The following is a 16,601-nucleotide window of genomic DNA, read 5'->3' as shown; positions in this document are numbered from 1 at the left end:
AACATGGTATGCTTTTTATCTGAATTTTATTTTACTTTTTTCAAGCTTAATTTTTCCAAACATTCATTCAAACTATCTGAGTTTTTAATCCAGAATTGTCGATACCTTTCAGGTTGGGAGATGCCTTTAATGGTATCAGGAGGACAAAGCCTCAACCCAGTTTAGTTACAGATGGCTTGTGGCACAGTAGCAGATGAAGATTTTTATCTCTCTAGCTTGAGATTATGACACTTGGGCATTTGCGTCACCTTATTTTATGCTCTAAGAACTGAGAATGTGCCCTTGCCTGTTAAATGAGAGGTCATATGGGCAGGGCATCCAGTGATTGACACTTTGACGGTCCTTGTTCATTTTAAAGACGCTGCTTGCCGTCATTTTGGCCTGGTGTATTTATTTTCAAAATAAATAGACTTTTTTTTCTCCTGTGTAATCAGTCAAAGGTATTCTATGATGAATTCACACAAAGGCATTGCTGGGGATTTGCAACATTTTTTGTTTTATGACTTGACATTGGATTTGTATAATTTGTTTCATCCTTCTGCATAGGTACATAATTCCATCAGAGCATTAATAATAATCATTTACTCCATAAGATTTAGTTTGGTATGAAATGTATGATGCTTTTCCAGCAGGACACGGTCCTTTGGAGGACACACTCGCTGGCAATGATCATTTGAAATCTTTGAACGTTTACTGAAATTTGGTGTTTGTCAGTTGTGAAAAACTGTCTGGGAACTGCTAGTGCTCTTCCATCAAACTAGATGTTTTCACAGCTTATTTTAAATTAATTTTACCCTGCTGCATATATTGTTAAAATTAAAGGAGCTGTGATTTTCTTGTTTGGAAATATAATTGCGTGTTTCTGTATTTTTCTTGAGGGTCATTTTACGAATTATGAAATGCATCCTCAATCACCTGTGTTGCTTCCAGGTCAGGTAGACGGATGAATGTGATGGTGAGCCAACATGCTCATCATTATAGGCTGAAATGTTGGAGTTCAGTTGCGATGGATTGCAAATGCCGCTACCATCTGCTTAGGGTGCTCACGCGCAAAGCAGCATTCCTGGAAAAGAAGTGTTTTTTTAGTTGGGCAAATGGGGTTAGTAGGGGTGGATATCAGGAAACAGAAAAAGTGGGAAGTGCACAGCAGGTTTGAACAGAAGGGTTAATGTTTCTGCTGCAGATCCTTAATTGATTTTTTTCCTTTGAATGCTTCATGAACTCCTGTCTATGAAGATAATTTTCTGTTTTCATTACAGATAATCAGTAGCTGCATTTTTTTCTCTTTTAACTTTTTTTTTTCTTATGTTTAATTGAAGATTTTGCTTGTGCTAGGCTGGCACTGTCAGCAATTTAGTTACAAGAAATGCAGCTCCTTTAAATTCGAGTTTCTCATTTTCATGCACAAAATGAGACTGTTTAGGCCAGAAGTATTTTCATTTTTCCTTCATCCATCTCCCCCTTGGCAGGTTGAATTTGTAAATAAATAAATTGATTATGGGATGGTAATTTTAGTTCCTTGGCCTCATATGCGTCCTTTTACATGCACGGTCTGATTTTGCAATTTTATTTATCTAAAACTTCATACCTTACAAGAAAAAATTTGGTCCTGAGCTTTCTTCTTTTTTTTTTTTTTTGCATATTAGTTTCATGTTTAGTCGTTAAGTTTATTTTGCTGGGGGTTTCCCCAATTACATCTTTTTTCACCTACCATATCCTAGGGCATGTGGGCAACAAATGCCATGAGTTCCCCTTCCTGGTCTACAGACAATTATGAATTTCGGGAGAGTATGGTAAAAACAAAGCAACCTCAGAACATCATTTGGAACATCAAAGTGGTAATTCATATTATTTCAGATTTTTATTCATTTTCCGTTTACATTTGGCTTGGGTCTTTCTATTGTATCTGCTAAGTAGTAGAATGATTATTTTTTTTCCTTGTTAGTTCAACCTTCTCATATAACATGAATTGTAGCTGTTTCTGTTGGAGAAGATGATTGTTCCTTCAAAAACTAATGCTGCTTTTGGCAGGTGATACCCTTCCTCCTTCTGTTTCTGCACATAAGGCAACACATGTTTGAGAATCAATGCAGCTCCAGTTGTAGCTTCGTCTCCCAACACATGTTCACTTCAAGTACAGCTTTGCTTCTGGGATTGTGGAATTTCCAAATGTCTCTCCCTGAACCATACTACCAGTTCTTGTTTACCTGTTGTCGTTAGTATACTGATTCTGTTGTAATACCCTTGAAAAGGTTCATTTTTCACTCCTGGCAGATTCTTTAGATTTTTTTTTTACTGAAGGACAGTTTCTTTTTGAAAAGTCATGGTGAAGTTTTCTTTTTATGGAGGCAATACAACCTACTTCATCCAATGCATAGGAGCATTGGAGTTATATAGAGTTAACAGCATAAAGTCAGGCCACTCAGCCCAAATTATCCATTCTAGATTATGCTCCACACAAATATCCTGCTGCCACTTTTAATATAACCCTATAAGCACTCCCTTATATTCCTTCCTCCCCCTTGTGCTTATCTAGCTTCCTTTTAAATAAAACTATGCTTCCTTCCACAGCTGTTCCTTGTGGTACATAATAAATAGGAGCAGGGATTGCACCATGTGTGTTCCACATTCAAACCAGCCTCTGGGTAAAGCAGTTTCTCCTAGGGTCCTCTCTTTTTTGGTTGTATTAGTGACCGTTTATACTTAATGCCTTCAGTTTTGTACACCCTGTCAAGTGCAAATATTGCTCTGCATCTACCCTTTCATTATCTCAAAGACCTCTATCAGGTACTCCCATCAGTACCAGTCCGCTAATCAAACTGGTCAACATACCTTTCGTACCTGGCACTTAACGTTCCACTTTTAAAATCAGCGTTGACTTTCCTAGATCCTTTCCAGACTAGTTTATACTACATGTGTACCATATAAATCTAATTTTCACAAGTTTGAAACCGACTTCAAGTTCAATTCATTTACAGTCCTATTTAGGAAAGCTACGCTAAGTACAGATATGTCACAATTAAGCCCTCCAGGTGCAAAGATGGAATTCTTGTTCCAATTGTACCATAAATTCCAGCCCCAGTTTGGGTAGAGAATTGGGCTTAAACATGTAGCATTGCAGGAAAGATAAACCAATGGATTATCTCTTCGGAATTCAGCCTCATGCACTGGTAGTCATGCGTCTGCTAAACTTCAGGTAATCAGTTCTGAACAAGTGGCTGAAGTTTATCTTTTACTTCATATTTCTCTTATTTAATCAGTGTACAAATGGTTAACCACTGCACTTTTGATACAGTCACTAGAAGATCTGCGTAATTTGCAATTCGGATGAGCACTGATGTACAGCAGAACGTATTGACTGCAGCTGCTGAGCACCATCCCACTGACATCTCAGTCACTCCTTCCTAAAGTTGTGTCTCCTGCAGTTGTAAGAAATAATTTTGGTGCATGACTGGCCTGTCTCTCCCACAGTGCTGAACTACTGCTATAGCACTCATGTGGAAATAACTTTCAATGAGAAGGTAATTTAAGAAGGCTACATAAAATCTTTCCAAAATTCAAAATGACTTTTTCTTCTCATGATATGGTACCTTGCAAACCACGAAGGTCTCTGGTTCAAGTGTAAGTCAATGTGGAGTTCATGCCTTTCAACCAGATTAATGGGAGCAACACCACATTTATTCTGAAACTGATACAAATCATCTGTGCATTCTGATATTTTTCAACGTAAGGGGGTACCATTTGGTTGTAAGCTTCTGTTTTCTGTGCAGGTGACACTTAAGTTTAAGCAAATCTTGGCAATTATTTGTTCCATATCAGATCAATACTTGTGAATTTGTCAAACACCTTAGTAAACTGCAAGTTAAGTAGATCTCTTTTTTGACCACAAAGCAAGATTCCCCAAAGATTGAGAAAACACCTTGTGTGTTCATGAAATTATTATGTCATGAGCCAGCACATGCAGGGTAGCTCTCAAAACTTCTTAAGGCACTTACTTAGAACAGTTTACATGCTTTCACAAAATATTGCTGTCTTGACTGATTAGCTGCAGATGACGTGTTGGATTGCTCCAAGTTGACCTGAACATTGCAGAGCCTCTTAGCCAATATCTGTGCTAAATTTAGACTAATATTTTTACGTGAAGGTTGAATGAATGAGAACAATGTTACAGTGGTTATTACTTTACTAATTCTTTGAAAGAAGTCCAAATTCATAATACAGATATGTCACTCCAGCTGTTTTAGATTGTGTCATGATGATGATGTTGTATTCAAAATCTCAATGCTGTCTGTCCCTGACAAACTAAAAAGCAGTGCAAACCAATCTTTTATGCAGTAGTGAGGAAGCAACCAAAGATCAAAATCGCAGCACTAAATATATATTTATTTATTGCCCATATTGTCACAATGAAATAGCACTAGTAAACATAAACACCCAGCTAAGAAAATGAGGCAGATCAACCGTTTAAAACTGAAACATCACCTTGGTCTATTACTTAGCCAATGAGAAGTTTCTGTAGAAAATATTCTTTGAAATGGTTGGAAAATGCCGTGTCAAAGACAGCGGCAATCTGCCAATGAACTCCCAAAGACATTCTTCTATTCCGCTGCCTTAAGTCTCCAAAAAAAACAAGTCACAACATTATCAAACTGACCAGCTTCATTCCCTTTCACTTTAATTAATTTGTTCCTGCAAAAACAAAACTACCTTTCTTGTGAAACATTTAAAAAGAAATTCACTTGTGCTGCAACATTGGGCAGCACAGTGAACATTTAAAGTTTTGGATTCTGGCATAATAGAATGTGTAGATATTATTGCTTCCAATTTAAAATACCTTGGCTTAAAAATTATAGTATCCTTCTTGATATGGCTGTTGTCCATTTCAAGTGCTGTACATTCAGTCATAAGCATTTGCAAAAATTGGTATTTACTAGTTATTATCCTTAAACTTGCCTTTATTTCTCCACAAGAACTAAATAACTGGAAAGTGATCCTTGAATGCCTGTTCAACAGTGTGCCCTGTGATGGTCTGTACTTTTGTTCGTTTTCTGTTCAATTCAATATAAGAACACAGTCAGAATTGGTTCTGAACCATTTCACTTATCCGAGGAGAAATCATCAAGCCGTGAAATATTTCACGGGAAATCTTGATTTCTTGTCCCACGATCTGAGTAATGAGAAATCTCCAGCACTGTATTATCTGTCTCAAAGTTGCAAAAGTATTGGTCTCATCTTGAATTACTACTAAAGTTATATTGACCATTGCCGTGTGCAGTCAAATCTATGCTATCATTGGAATGGCTAGCCCAGTGCTGCAGTGACCAGAATGAACACAAGGGTATATTCAGCTATGAAAAGTCCCTGAATTAAGACGCTTCCCCCTCCCCCACATTAATTGCATCATTAGATTGAATTTGTTAGCTATGAAGACCTGAACCATTTATCCCAAGTATTTTTGGTAATGCAGCTAATGCAGTCTGCTATTTTTAGCCTAATCTCTGAAAGGACCATTCTTGTTGGTCTTGTCTGATGTCTAACGATTGTTTTCAATGTCACTGTTAACTAGTATTCCTATTTTGATCAGCGTTATTAAAATCAGAGTCTTGAGGCATTATTTTTGGCATTGATTTTCAGACGAGTTCTCTATCACTCAGTTGACTTTTTGTGGTGCACCATTGCTTCTGTCAGCAAAGTTGCAGATTGTGATTCAATCCTGACCAGTTGGACAATTTTCCCTTTATCTCCTTAGTGGTCTGCAACACTTTAACTGATTGTACTAACCGCATTGCTGATCAGAATGCAGAAAGTCTTTTGAGTTTCAGAGGCCACTATGATGGTCTTCTCTGTATCATCGACAATGCAATATTTCTGCAGATGGCTGATCAGTGGCAAATGGAATTCAATCCGGATAAGTGTGAGGTGATGCACTTTGGCAGGACAAACAAGGCAAGGGAATATATGATAAATGACAGGACTCTGGGAAGCACCGAGGATCATAGGGATCTTGGTGTGCATGTACACTGGTCTTTAAGGTAGCAGAGCAGGTGGATACAGTGGTTAAGAAGGCATGTTGTATACTTGCCTTTATTAGCTGAGGTGTAGAGTGAAAGAGCAGGGAGGTTATGCTGGAACTGTATAAAATATTGGTTAGGCCACAGCTAGAGTATTGTGTGCAATTCTGGAATCCACATTATAGGAGGGTTGTAATAGCACTGGATGCAGAGGAGATTTACCAGGTTGTTGCCTGGGCTGGAGAGTGTTCATTATGAAGAGAGATTGCATAGACTTGGATTGTTTTCCTTGGAGCAGAGGAGCCTGAAAGAGGACATGATTTTAGATGTATAGAATCATGAGAGGCATATATAGAGTAAACAGGAACAAACTTTTCCCCTTTGTGGAGGGGTCAATGTCAAGAGGCATAGATTTAAGGTAAGGGGCAGAAGATTCAGAGGGGATGTGAGGGGAAACCTTTTTACCCAGAGGGTGGTAGGAGTTTGGAATTCGCTGCCTGAAAGGGTGGCGAAAGCAGAGGCCTTCATGACATTTAAATATTTAGATGTGCACTTGTAAACCCAGGGCATAGAAGGCTATGGACCAAGTGCTGGAAAATGGAATTAGAATGGTTAGGTTGTTTTTGACTGGTGCAGGCACGATGTGCCGAAGGGCCTTTTTTGTGCTGTATGAGTCTGTCTCAGGGAAAGTAACAGCATTTTATGGTTAACAGCACACCTCTGCTTTTTGTGAGGAATTCCTGGTATCTGTTGTTTACCTAGTTCGGAGACAAATCCACACTTTCAATAATTGTTCTTGTGAAGTGGAAATAAGTGTAGTTTCTTTGGTTTTGAATTGACTGCAGGATGATGTGAGTTAAATGGAGTCAAACTCCAGTATCGGAACCACTCAAATGTACACTTCAGCCAGACTGGCTCATTAATGTGATTGGACAGGATGAGCTTATTACTGAGTGTTCAGGTTCTTTAGTTTTCCTCAGCTGGTTGCACTTTCAGCTGCTGAGTCAGAGGTGTGGATTCAAGCACACTTCACGACTTGAGCATATAATCTAGGCTGACATTTCAGTTTGCTACTGGGGGTGTTCTGCATTGCCCAAAGTGCGAACTTCCAGATTCTGAAGGATTATATTGTATATTCAAGAAAGGATGATGCATAACTTGGGAATTGTGTTGTTCCCATTCTGACTTTGTCCTTCTAGCTGGTGGAGGTCAGAATTTGGGAGGTGCTGGAGAGGAAGCCGTGACTCGTAGATAGTAAATACTGCAACCACTGTAAGTGGTGGGAGAGATGTGGATGTCTACACAAGTGAATGAAGTGCCAGTTAAACAAAGTTTTCCTGGATGGTGTCAAACCTCTTGAGTATTGGCGCAGCTGCACCTACCCAGACAAATGGGAGTGTGTTCCATCACACTATTAACCTGTGCCATACTGGTGGTGAAAAGGCTTTGGGCATAGAAGATCCAGTGTCTCTTCAAATAGAGGATCAGAGAATTCCCTCTGACCTGACCCTGCTCTTCACTCGCATCATCAAAAAGACACATGACTAGTTATTCATCTTATTACTTTTTCAGGGACCCTGTGCACAAAGTGACAATTATGTTTGTCAACATAATATGTGCATGAAGCAACATGGGATGTAATAGGGTATTTCATAAGTGCAGTTTCAGAGTACAAGATTGAGGCCATCACGCTAAAGCATTTTAATGTTCTCATTCGGTTGTATCTGAGAGCTGCATTCAGTTGAAGCACAAGATAAAACTACAAGCATTGAAGCAGTGCAGAGAAGACCTGATAGGCAATCCCTAATGTCAGAGAACTGAGTTAGGAGGGGAAGATTTAAAAAATAATTTCCATTCTTCGACCTTGCAAGTGGGAGAGGACTTCTTAGAGATATAAAAGATGCTCAGTCAAATAAAGAGATTAATCCAGAAAATTTTATTAATTGAAACAGGATGGATAGTAGGTACAAAGTAGTAAAAATACCATTTCAGGATGCACTTCATATAGGCTAATAATGATCTCTGAGAAGGATACTTGAGGGAAACACTCTTCATAAGTTAAGTGTGTTGAATGCTGTGATAGTGAGATCAGAAATGTCTCTGGAAGGTTGTGTTAAATCGTCTACCTCAACTGTTTTTATCTTTGTCATTGCCTCTTCTATGTTGATCCATTTACCCCCAGTAACAGAGCAGTCAGATTGGATCTCAGGTTTTGAATTGTGGGCAACTGTGACTTGTTGAAGATCTCACATTAAAGGTTAGCTCTCATCTGGACCAAAGTATCAGTTGACTAATTTTAAGATGCATGCAGGTTACTTTCCAAATATATGTGCACCCAATATGACTGCAGCCTTATGACCTGAAGGTTTGCTGCAGTCATCTTGGGTGTGCGTTTACAAGCCACAGTATCTACTATTGACTTATAAATTTTATAAAAAGGGTGTAGGAAACCCTTTTCCTAGAAAGTGACTAACAGAGTTGCTGTTGTGGTACCAGTTTTGACAGTTTGAGCAGTGACATCAAATTTTGTTCATCACTTAGAGCGATCCTTGGAACTCATCCAGGATTGTTACCCTCAAAATTCTCATCTTTTATCTCTTTTTGAAGAGATTATGGGCAAAGATATTTTCTGTTACTGCACCATTTAAAGATTGATTGTAGATTTCACTGTGAAGGGTATATTTAGATATCTGGCATACAATATTGATAGGAATGAAATAATCTCCACAGCTGTGCAGTGACTTCTTTTTGATTCTCAAGTCCCTTCTTTCCTCTTCCCTTGCCAAGCAATATACTTTGCATGGCTTGTGGGAGTGTTTTAAACTGCTTGGTTAGAAACAATAATAGATTCTATAGAAAGTAAAACCCACTCATCATTAACAACTGCACTAATGGATGCCTTTAACTTATTGCAATTTCATCGCCAAAAGCTTATTTTCCACCCAAGCATTGCTGTCTCTGTGGACCAATGTTAGACTTCCAGGAGAAGGAAAAATGGCCTGTGATCCTGCACTTGATTGCAATCTAGTGATCTGGCTCGAAGTTCAGGACAGATCAGGCATGGTTGTAGTTGTCAAGAGTCAAAACAAATGTCCTGTTTTTGTTGTCCAGTCTTATAAAGTGAAGAAAATGCATTTGCGCAAAGTCATAGAGAAGACTGAAGCCCATGGTGCTCTCCTTTCCCCTCACCACACCCACCAAAGATCTGAATAAATGACTGCAGAGGAGGAGCTTACCATTTGCTGAAACAATAGACCGATGAAGGTGGCAATGTCTTAAGTTTTCTGTCAATAACGAGGCCTTGTGGCTCAATTTGCAGATTTTCTAGAAATGTATTTTTACCATACAAGTCCATGTTATTTAACAATAACATGGAGATTCTCCATTCTTCCTTGAGCATAGTTCCCAATCCTCTCCACTGATTTTTAGTGCTTGTGGGTTAATATTTAATTTGCAAATGTGGTCCTTCAAAAAGACATAAGAACTGATCTAAGAGCTGTGACTAATTTGCAATGTGCTTGTAAGAAAAACATTGTTTTGCCAGCTGACCGCATATAAAACTTTTAAAGTACACTATTCTTGTAATTACCATCATCCCTATTGAAGAGATCTAACCTAATGTCTCTTAAACATTAAATATTTTCAAGGAATAAGGTAGGCAATATTGAAGGCAGATAATCTAGTTTTGTTCATGATAATTATTGACAAAATGTTTACCTGTTTAATTTATTTTTAATAGCGTGTAAATTAGTATTTGTTTCATTTTTTGTAAAGTAAATACAGGTAGGCAAGATAAATACTTTAATGCTGTCTTGATCCTATTGCCACTAAACTACTGACCACCCAATTTCCCTACCCAGCTCACATATCTGCCAGCATTCAATAGTTGTCTCTCCTCAGGTTCTGTCCCTCTCTCCAAATCTGCTGTCATCACCCCTCTGTCCTTGCAAGCTGCCACCTCATCTCCAACTTTCCTTTACTTTCATCACCTGTTTTTGAGTTCGAAATTTCTACCCATCTTTCCATCTTCCAGTCAGTTTTCCATCGCAGCACAATATTTAAATAGGTCTCTTATGTGACTGTGATAAAAGCAAACTACCTCTCATTGCCCTATTTGACATGTCTGCATCCTTTGACACAGTTGATTAGACCATTTTCCTCCAGCAGCTCTCTACTGTTGGCCAGCTGATGGGGTGGGACTGCACTTGCCTGATTCTGTTTTTATCTATCTACTGACCAATTGACCAACCTACCCACCCATCCTTGGCTGACATAACACATTCTACTCTTTGTAGATTTGAGGTAACCGAAAATTCTTCTACCCCTGTCCAAGCTCACACCAAATCCCTTTCACCTATTAGCTCTGTGCTTGCTAACCTACTATAGCTCTCGGTTAAGCAACACCTACATTTCAAAGTTGTCAAACCACTTGTTTTCAAACCACTTCACAGACTAGTCCCTTCTGAACTTTAATCTCCTCCAGTGCTACAACCCTACATGAGCTCATATAATTTTGGCCTCCTCAGATCCCCAATTTTAATTGCTGCTCATTGGTGGCCATGCTTTCCGCTGCCTGGACCCTAGGCCCTGAAATTCGTTCCTTAACCCTCTTCCCCTTTCTATCTCTCTCTCTTCCTTTCAGTCACTCTTTAAAACCTACCTTTCTGACCAAGCATTTGTACATTTGGCCTATTATTTCTTTATATGCTTTGGTGTCCTGTTCTGTTTTATTAATGCTGCCGTGAAGCACCTTGGGATGTTTTATTACTTTAAAGATGCTGTGTAATTGCAAGTTGTTATTAGTCTCGAGAAATATCGTGGGTGTATTGTATTCAAAACCGGACTTTTCTGAAGTGTTGCTTTCAATAGGGTCGTGGTGCTGGCTTTCCTGGGAAGAAGAGGCCACGTGGTACAGGACATCCTGGTCGGGGAGTTAGAGGCAGGTCAAAACTAAAAAATGGCATTGGTGCAGCTATAACACCAGGAGTAAGTGTATTTTCGGTTTCCCCTTTTTATGGATGAATTTTATTTATTCAGAGGGAAATTAGTCTACCAAATACCATAGTCCACTATTGATGATAATGATGTTATGGTGTAATTAATTATTTGTCAACTTAATCCTGGTAATAATCTTGAAAGACATTTTATTGGCTGTCAACTATGTTTTTAAAAAAAATAATTTTATTAAAGGTTTTCATAAAATATCAATAACAAAATGAGAAAGAAAAAAGAACCCAACAGGGTTAAGTACAAAACACAATCTAAAAAAGCAACCCCCCAAACCCCTCCCCCCCCGTACCTAAATAATAAATTAACATTAACACCCCGGCTTAAGACAACAGGTGTATACACCCCCTCAGACCCTTCCAGTGTAAATAACAGGAAGAAAAATAAAGTAAACACCCCCCCCCACCCCCTGAGCTGCTGCTGCCATTGACCAATGTCTAGCGTTCTGCCAGAAAGTCTAAGAACGGTTGCCACCGCCAAAAGAACCCTTGTACCGACCCTCTCAAGGCGAATTTCACCCTCTCCAATTTAATGAACCCTGCCATATCGCTGATCCAGGATTCCACGCTTGGGGGCCTCGTATCTTTCCACTGAAGGAGAATCCTTCGCCGGGCTACCAGGGACGCAAAGGCCAGAATTCCGGCCTCTTTCGCCTCCTGCACTCCCGGCTCCTCTGCCACCCCAAATATTGCGAGCCCCCAGCCTGGTTTGACCCTGGATCCTACCACCCTCGACACCGTCATCGCTACGCCCATCCAAAATTCCTCCAGCGCTGGGCATGCCCAGAACATATGGGTGTGATTTGCACGGCTCCCTGAGCACCTAACACACCTGTCCTCACCCCCAAAGAACCTGCTCATCCTTGTCCCGGTCATGTGTGCCCTGTGCAGCACCTTAAACTGTATGAGGCTGAGCCTCGCGCACGAAGAGGAAGAGTTCACCCTCCCTAGGGCATCTGCCCACGTCCCCTCTTCGATCTCCTCTCCCAACTCCTTCTCCCACTTACCTTTCAACTCCACCACCGAGGCCTCCTCCTCCTCCTGCATCACCTGGTAAGTTTCCGAGATCTTACCCACTCCCACCCACCCCCCCGAGAGCACCCTGTCCTGTACTGTGTGTGGCAGTAGCCGTGGGAATTCCACCACCTGCCGTCTGGCAAACGCCCTTACCTGTAAGTACCTGAAGGTGTTCCCCGGGGGGAGCCCGTACTTCTCCTCCAGCTCACCCAAGCTCGCGAACTTCCCGTCCACAAATAGGTCCCCCAACGTTCGTATGCCTGCCCTGTGCCACCCCGGAAACCCTCCACCTGTTCTTCCTGGGGCGAACCGGTGGTTCCCCCGTAATGGGGTCCACGCCGAGGCCCTAACTTCCCCCCTGTGCCGCCTCCACTGCCCCCAAATTTTGAGGGCCGCCACCACCACCGGGCTCGTGGTATACCTCCTTGGAGGGAGTGGCAGCGGCGCCGTTGGCAGCGCCCCCAGACTCGTACCCACACAGGACGCCGTCTCCAGCCTCTTCCATGCAGCCCCCTCCCCCTCCATCACCCAGTTGCGCACCATTGTCGCATTGGCGGCCCAGTAGTACCCACAGAGGTTGGGCAGCGCCAGCCCCCCCCTATCTCTACTCCACTCCAGGAACACCCTTCTCACCCTCGGAGTCCCTCGCGCCCACACAAACCCCATTATACTCCTGTTAACCCGCCTGAAAAAAGCCTTCGGGATAAACATGGGGAGGCACTGGAACAGGAACAAACACCTTGGGAGCACCGTCATTTTGATTGACTGCACCCTACTCACCAGGGACAGCGGCAACGCGTCCCACCTCTTGAACTCCTCCATTTGCTCCACCAGTCTTGTAAAGTTAAGCCTATGCAGGGCCCCCCAGCTCCTGGCCACCTGGACCCCCAAATATCTGAAACTCCTCTCCGCCCTTTTTAGTGGGAGCTCGCCAATCCCCCTCTCCTGGTCCCCTAGCTGAACTACAAACAGCTCGCTCTTCCCCATATTGAGCTTGTACCCCGAAAAGTCCCCGAATTCCCTAAGGATCCTCATTACCTCTGGCATTCCTCCCACCGGGTCCGCCACATACAGTAGCAGGTTGTCCGCATAAAGCGACACCCTATGCTCCTCCCCACCCCGCACCAACCCCCTCCAGTTCCTCGACTCTCTCAGTGCCATAGCCAGGGGTTCAATCGCCAGTGCGAAGAGCAGGGGGGACAGGGGACACCCCTGTCTCGTCCCTTGGTGCAACCGAAAGTACTCGGACCGCCTCCTATTTGTGGCCACACTCGCCATCGGGACATCGTACAACAGCCTAACCCACCTGACAAACCCCTCCCCAAACCCGAACCTCTTCAGCACCTCCCACAGGTACCCCCACTCTACCCTATCGAAGGCTTTCTCAGCGTCCATCGCCACCACTATCTCCGCCTCCCCTTCCCTCACCGGCATCATGATAACGTTCAAAAGCCTCCGCACATTCGCGTTCAACTGTCTCCCCTTCACAAACCCCGTCTGGTCTTCATGGATGATCTGCGGCACACAATCCTCAATCCTCGTGGCTAAGACCTTCGCCAGCACCTTGGCATCTACATTTAGTAAGGAAATCGGTCTGTAAGACCCACATTGCAGGGGATCCTTGTCCCGCTTCAGGATCAAGGACATCAGTGCCCGGGACATCGTCGGGGGTAAAGCCCCCCCTCCCGTGCCTCATTAAAGGTCCTAACTAACAGCGGGCCCAACAGGTCCATATTTTTTTTGTAGAACTCGATCGGGAAACCGTCCGGCCCCGATGCCTTCCCCGCCTGCATGCTTCCTATCCCTTTGATCAGCTCCTCCAGCCCAATCGGGGCCCCCAGTCCCACCACCAGTCCCTCTTCCACCTTTGGAAACCTCAATTGGTCCAGGAAACGGCCCATCCTCCCGTGGGGGCTCGGATCGGTCCAATTCCTCGTAGAAGTCCCTGAAGACCCCATTGATGCCAACCCCACTCCGTACCACGCTCCCTCCCCTGTACTTAACTCTCCCGATCTCCCTAGCTGCGTCCCGCTTCCGAAGCTGATGCGCCAGCATCCGGCTTGCCTTTTCCCCATACTCGTAGACCGCCCCCTGGGCCTTCCTCCACTGCACCTCCGCCTTCCTGGTGGTCACCAGGTCGAATTCGGCCTGGAGGCTGCGCCTCTTCCTCAACAATCCTTCCTCAGGTTCTCCCGCATACTTCCTGTCTACCCTCACCATCTCCCCCACCAGCCTCTCCCTCCCCCCCCCCCCCGCTCCCTCCGCTCCTTGTGGCCCTGATGGAGATCAGCTCTCCCCTCACCACCGCCTTCAGTGCCTCCCATACCATCCCCACTGGGACCTCCCCGTTGTCGTTGGTCTCCAAGTACCTCTCTATACTTCCTCGGACCCGCTCGCTCACCTCCTCGTCTGCCAACAGCCCCACCTCCAAGCGTCACAGCGGGCGCTGGTCCCTCTCCTCCCCATCTCCAAGTCCACCCAATGCGGGGCGTGGTCCGAAATGTCTATTGCCGAATACTCGGTATCCTCTACTCTCGCTATCAGCGCCCTACTCAAAATGAAAAAGTCGATTCGAGAATAAGCCTTATGTACATGTGGGAAGAATGAAAATTCTCTAGCCCCTGGCCTTGCAAATCTCCAAGGGTCCACCCCTCCCATTTGGTCCATAAATCCCCTCAACACTCTAGGTGGCCCATCCTAGCTGGTTTACTCCCCCCGCCCCCCCCCCTTGCACTTCCGCAAGTCAGCTGACTCCTGCTGACCCCGGCCACTCCCGCCTCCCCTTCGACTCTTCCCATTGTGTGGCACGCCCTCCTCTCCCGCTCCCCATTCACAGGCTCTCCCCCTCCGTTCTAAGCGTGGGAAACAATCCTCGCTTCCCCCCCCCCCCAGTCTTCGGCGCGGGAAATAAATCACGCGCTCTCCACCTACCAGGCCCCGCCACCAACCAAAACAGTGCCCATCCCGCCCTATCCACCCTCCCCAACCCGAAAGAGAAAAACACAGAGAAAAAGAAACACAAAACAATGCAAAGCCCCCCCCCCCCCCCCCCCCCCCGAACCAAAAATAGGCATAACATATCCACCGCAGTCCCCAATCGCCCATCCCGACCCTCAGTCTGTGTCCAGCTTCTCGGCCTGAACAAAGGCCCACGCCTCCTCCGAAGACTCAAAATAATGGTGCCGGTCCTTGTAGTAACCCACAATCGCGCCCGCTGCAACATGCCAAACTTCACCCCCTTCCTGTGCAGCACAGCCTTCGCTCGATTGTACCCGGCCCTCCTCTTCGCCACCTCCGCACTCCAGTCCTGATATATCCGAATCTCCGCGTGCTCCCACCTGCTGCTCCTCTCCTTCTTGGCCCACCTGAGCACACACTCCCGATCGACGAACCAATGGAACCGCACCAGCACCGCCCGCGGAGGCTCGTTAGCCTTGGGCCTCCTCGCCAACACTCTATGGGCCCCTTCCAGCTCCAGGGGCCCCTGGAAGGACCCCGCTCCCATCAGCGAGTTTAACACGGTGACCACATAGGCCCCCACGTCCGGCCCCTCCGGGAGGCCCAGAATCCGCAGATTCTTCTGCCTTGACCGATTCTCCATCTCCTCGAACCGCTCCTGCCATTTCTTGTGGAGCGCCTCGTGCGCCTCCACCTTTACCGCCAGGACTAAGATCACGTCCTCAGTGTCAGATATCTTTTGTTGAGCCTCTCGGATCGCCACCCCCTGGGCCGTCTGTGTCTCCAGCAGCTTATCAATAGAAGCCTTCATCGGCTCTAGCAGGTCCTTTTTAATCTCTCTGAGGCAGCGCTGGATACCCTCCTGTTGCTCCTCCGCCCACTGCCTTCACGCTGCCTGGTCTCCACCCGCCGCCATTTTGTCCTTCTTCCCTCCCTTCTTCTGGTCCACCACCACCTTTTTTGTCACCCCGCTCCTAGTTAAAGCCATATACTGACGGGGAACTATTATTAACTCCTTCCCACACTGGGAAACGTCGAAAAAGTGCCCTTGGGGGCCCTGAAAAGAGCCCAAAAGTCTTGTGAGGGAATCCTTTTGGCAGTGTTCACTTCACCAATCTGCCCCAAAATGTCCGTGGAAACTCCTGAAAAAGGTCTGAGAGTCGGCTCCAGACGGGAGCTGCCGAATGCGTGACCTACTCCTCCATGGCCGCCACCGAAAGCCTCGTCCCCGCTTCTTCAGTGGCCCTGGTGAGATCTTTTCACAGTTGTTCCCTCTGCTGTTAGAATTCACTTTTGATAAAGGTCCTCAGGTCAGTTTGCAGCTTTAAGCTTGCCCTTCCCCCGCTTACATGCTGGAAGGGGCCCTGTTTATCCTGTTGCAGCCAAATCTTCCACTGCTTCTGCCGGGCCTGGCAGCCAAAAGGCACAACACTCCTGGGGGACACCGTCAGGGGAGTGTTGCAGTCCTCTTGCCACACTGGGAAATGTCAAACTAATGCCGTGGGGGCCCTGCAAAAGAGCCCAAAAGTCCGTTCCAAGCGGGAGCTACCGAATATGCGACCTAGCTCTGCATAGCCGCACCCGGAAGTCGGCTGTCAACTATGTTAGC

The 16,601-nt window shown here is 44.8% G+C and overlaps 1 protein-coding gene across 7 annotated transcripts in view; it reads left to right on the top strand.

The window, feature by feature from the left end:
* Positions 1-16,601, top strand: part of kmt2ca (lysine (K)-specific methyltransferase 2Ca) — a 684,766-nt gene that overhangs the window by 428,297 nt on the left and 239,868 nt on the right. For 6 of the 7 annotated variants that reach the window (XM_072508181.1, XM_072508179.1, XM_072508178.1 and 3 more), the window contains exons 15-16: positions 1,722-1,838; positions 10,881-10,997. In XM_072508181.1, coding sequence (XP_072364282.1) covers positions 1,722-1,838; positions 10,881-10,997 — 234 coding nt within the window. The remainder of the gene's footprint in view (positions 1-1,721; positions 1,839-10,880; positions 10,998-16,601) is intronic. The other variant, XM_072508182.1, reaches the window with a different exon arrangement.

This window comes from Scyliorhinus torazame, chromosome 6 (genome assembly GCF_047496885.1).
Source record: "Scyliorhinus torazame isolate Kashiwa2021f chromosome 6, sScyTor2.1, whole genome shotgun sequence".
Classification (NCBI taxonomy): domain Eukaryota; kingdom Metazoa; phylum Chordata; class Chondrichthyes; order Carcharhiniformes; family Scyliorhinidae; genus Scyliorhinus; species Scyliorhinus torazame.
Note: the sequence above shows the minus strand (reverse complement) of the source record. Positions and strands in the feature narration are given on the sequence as shown.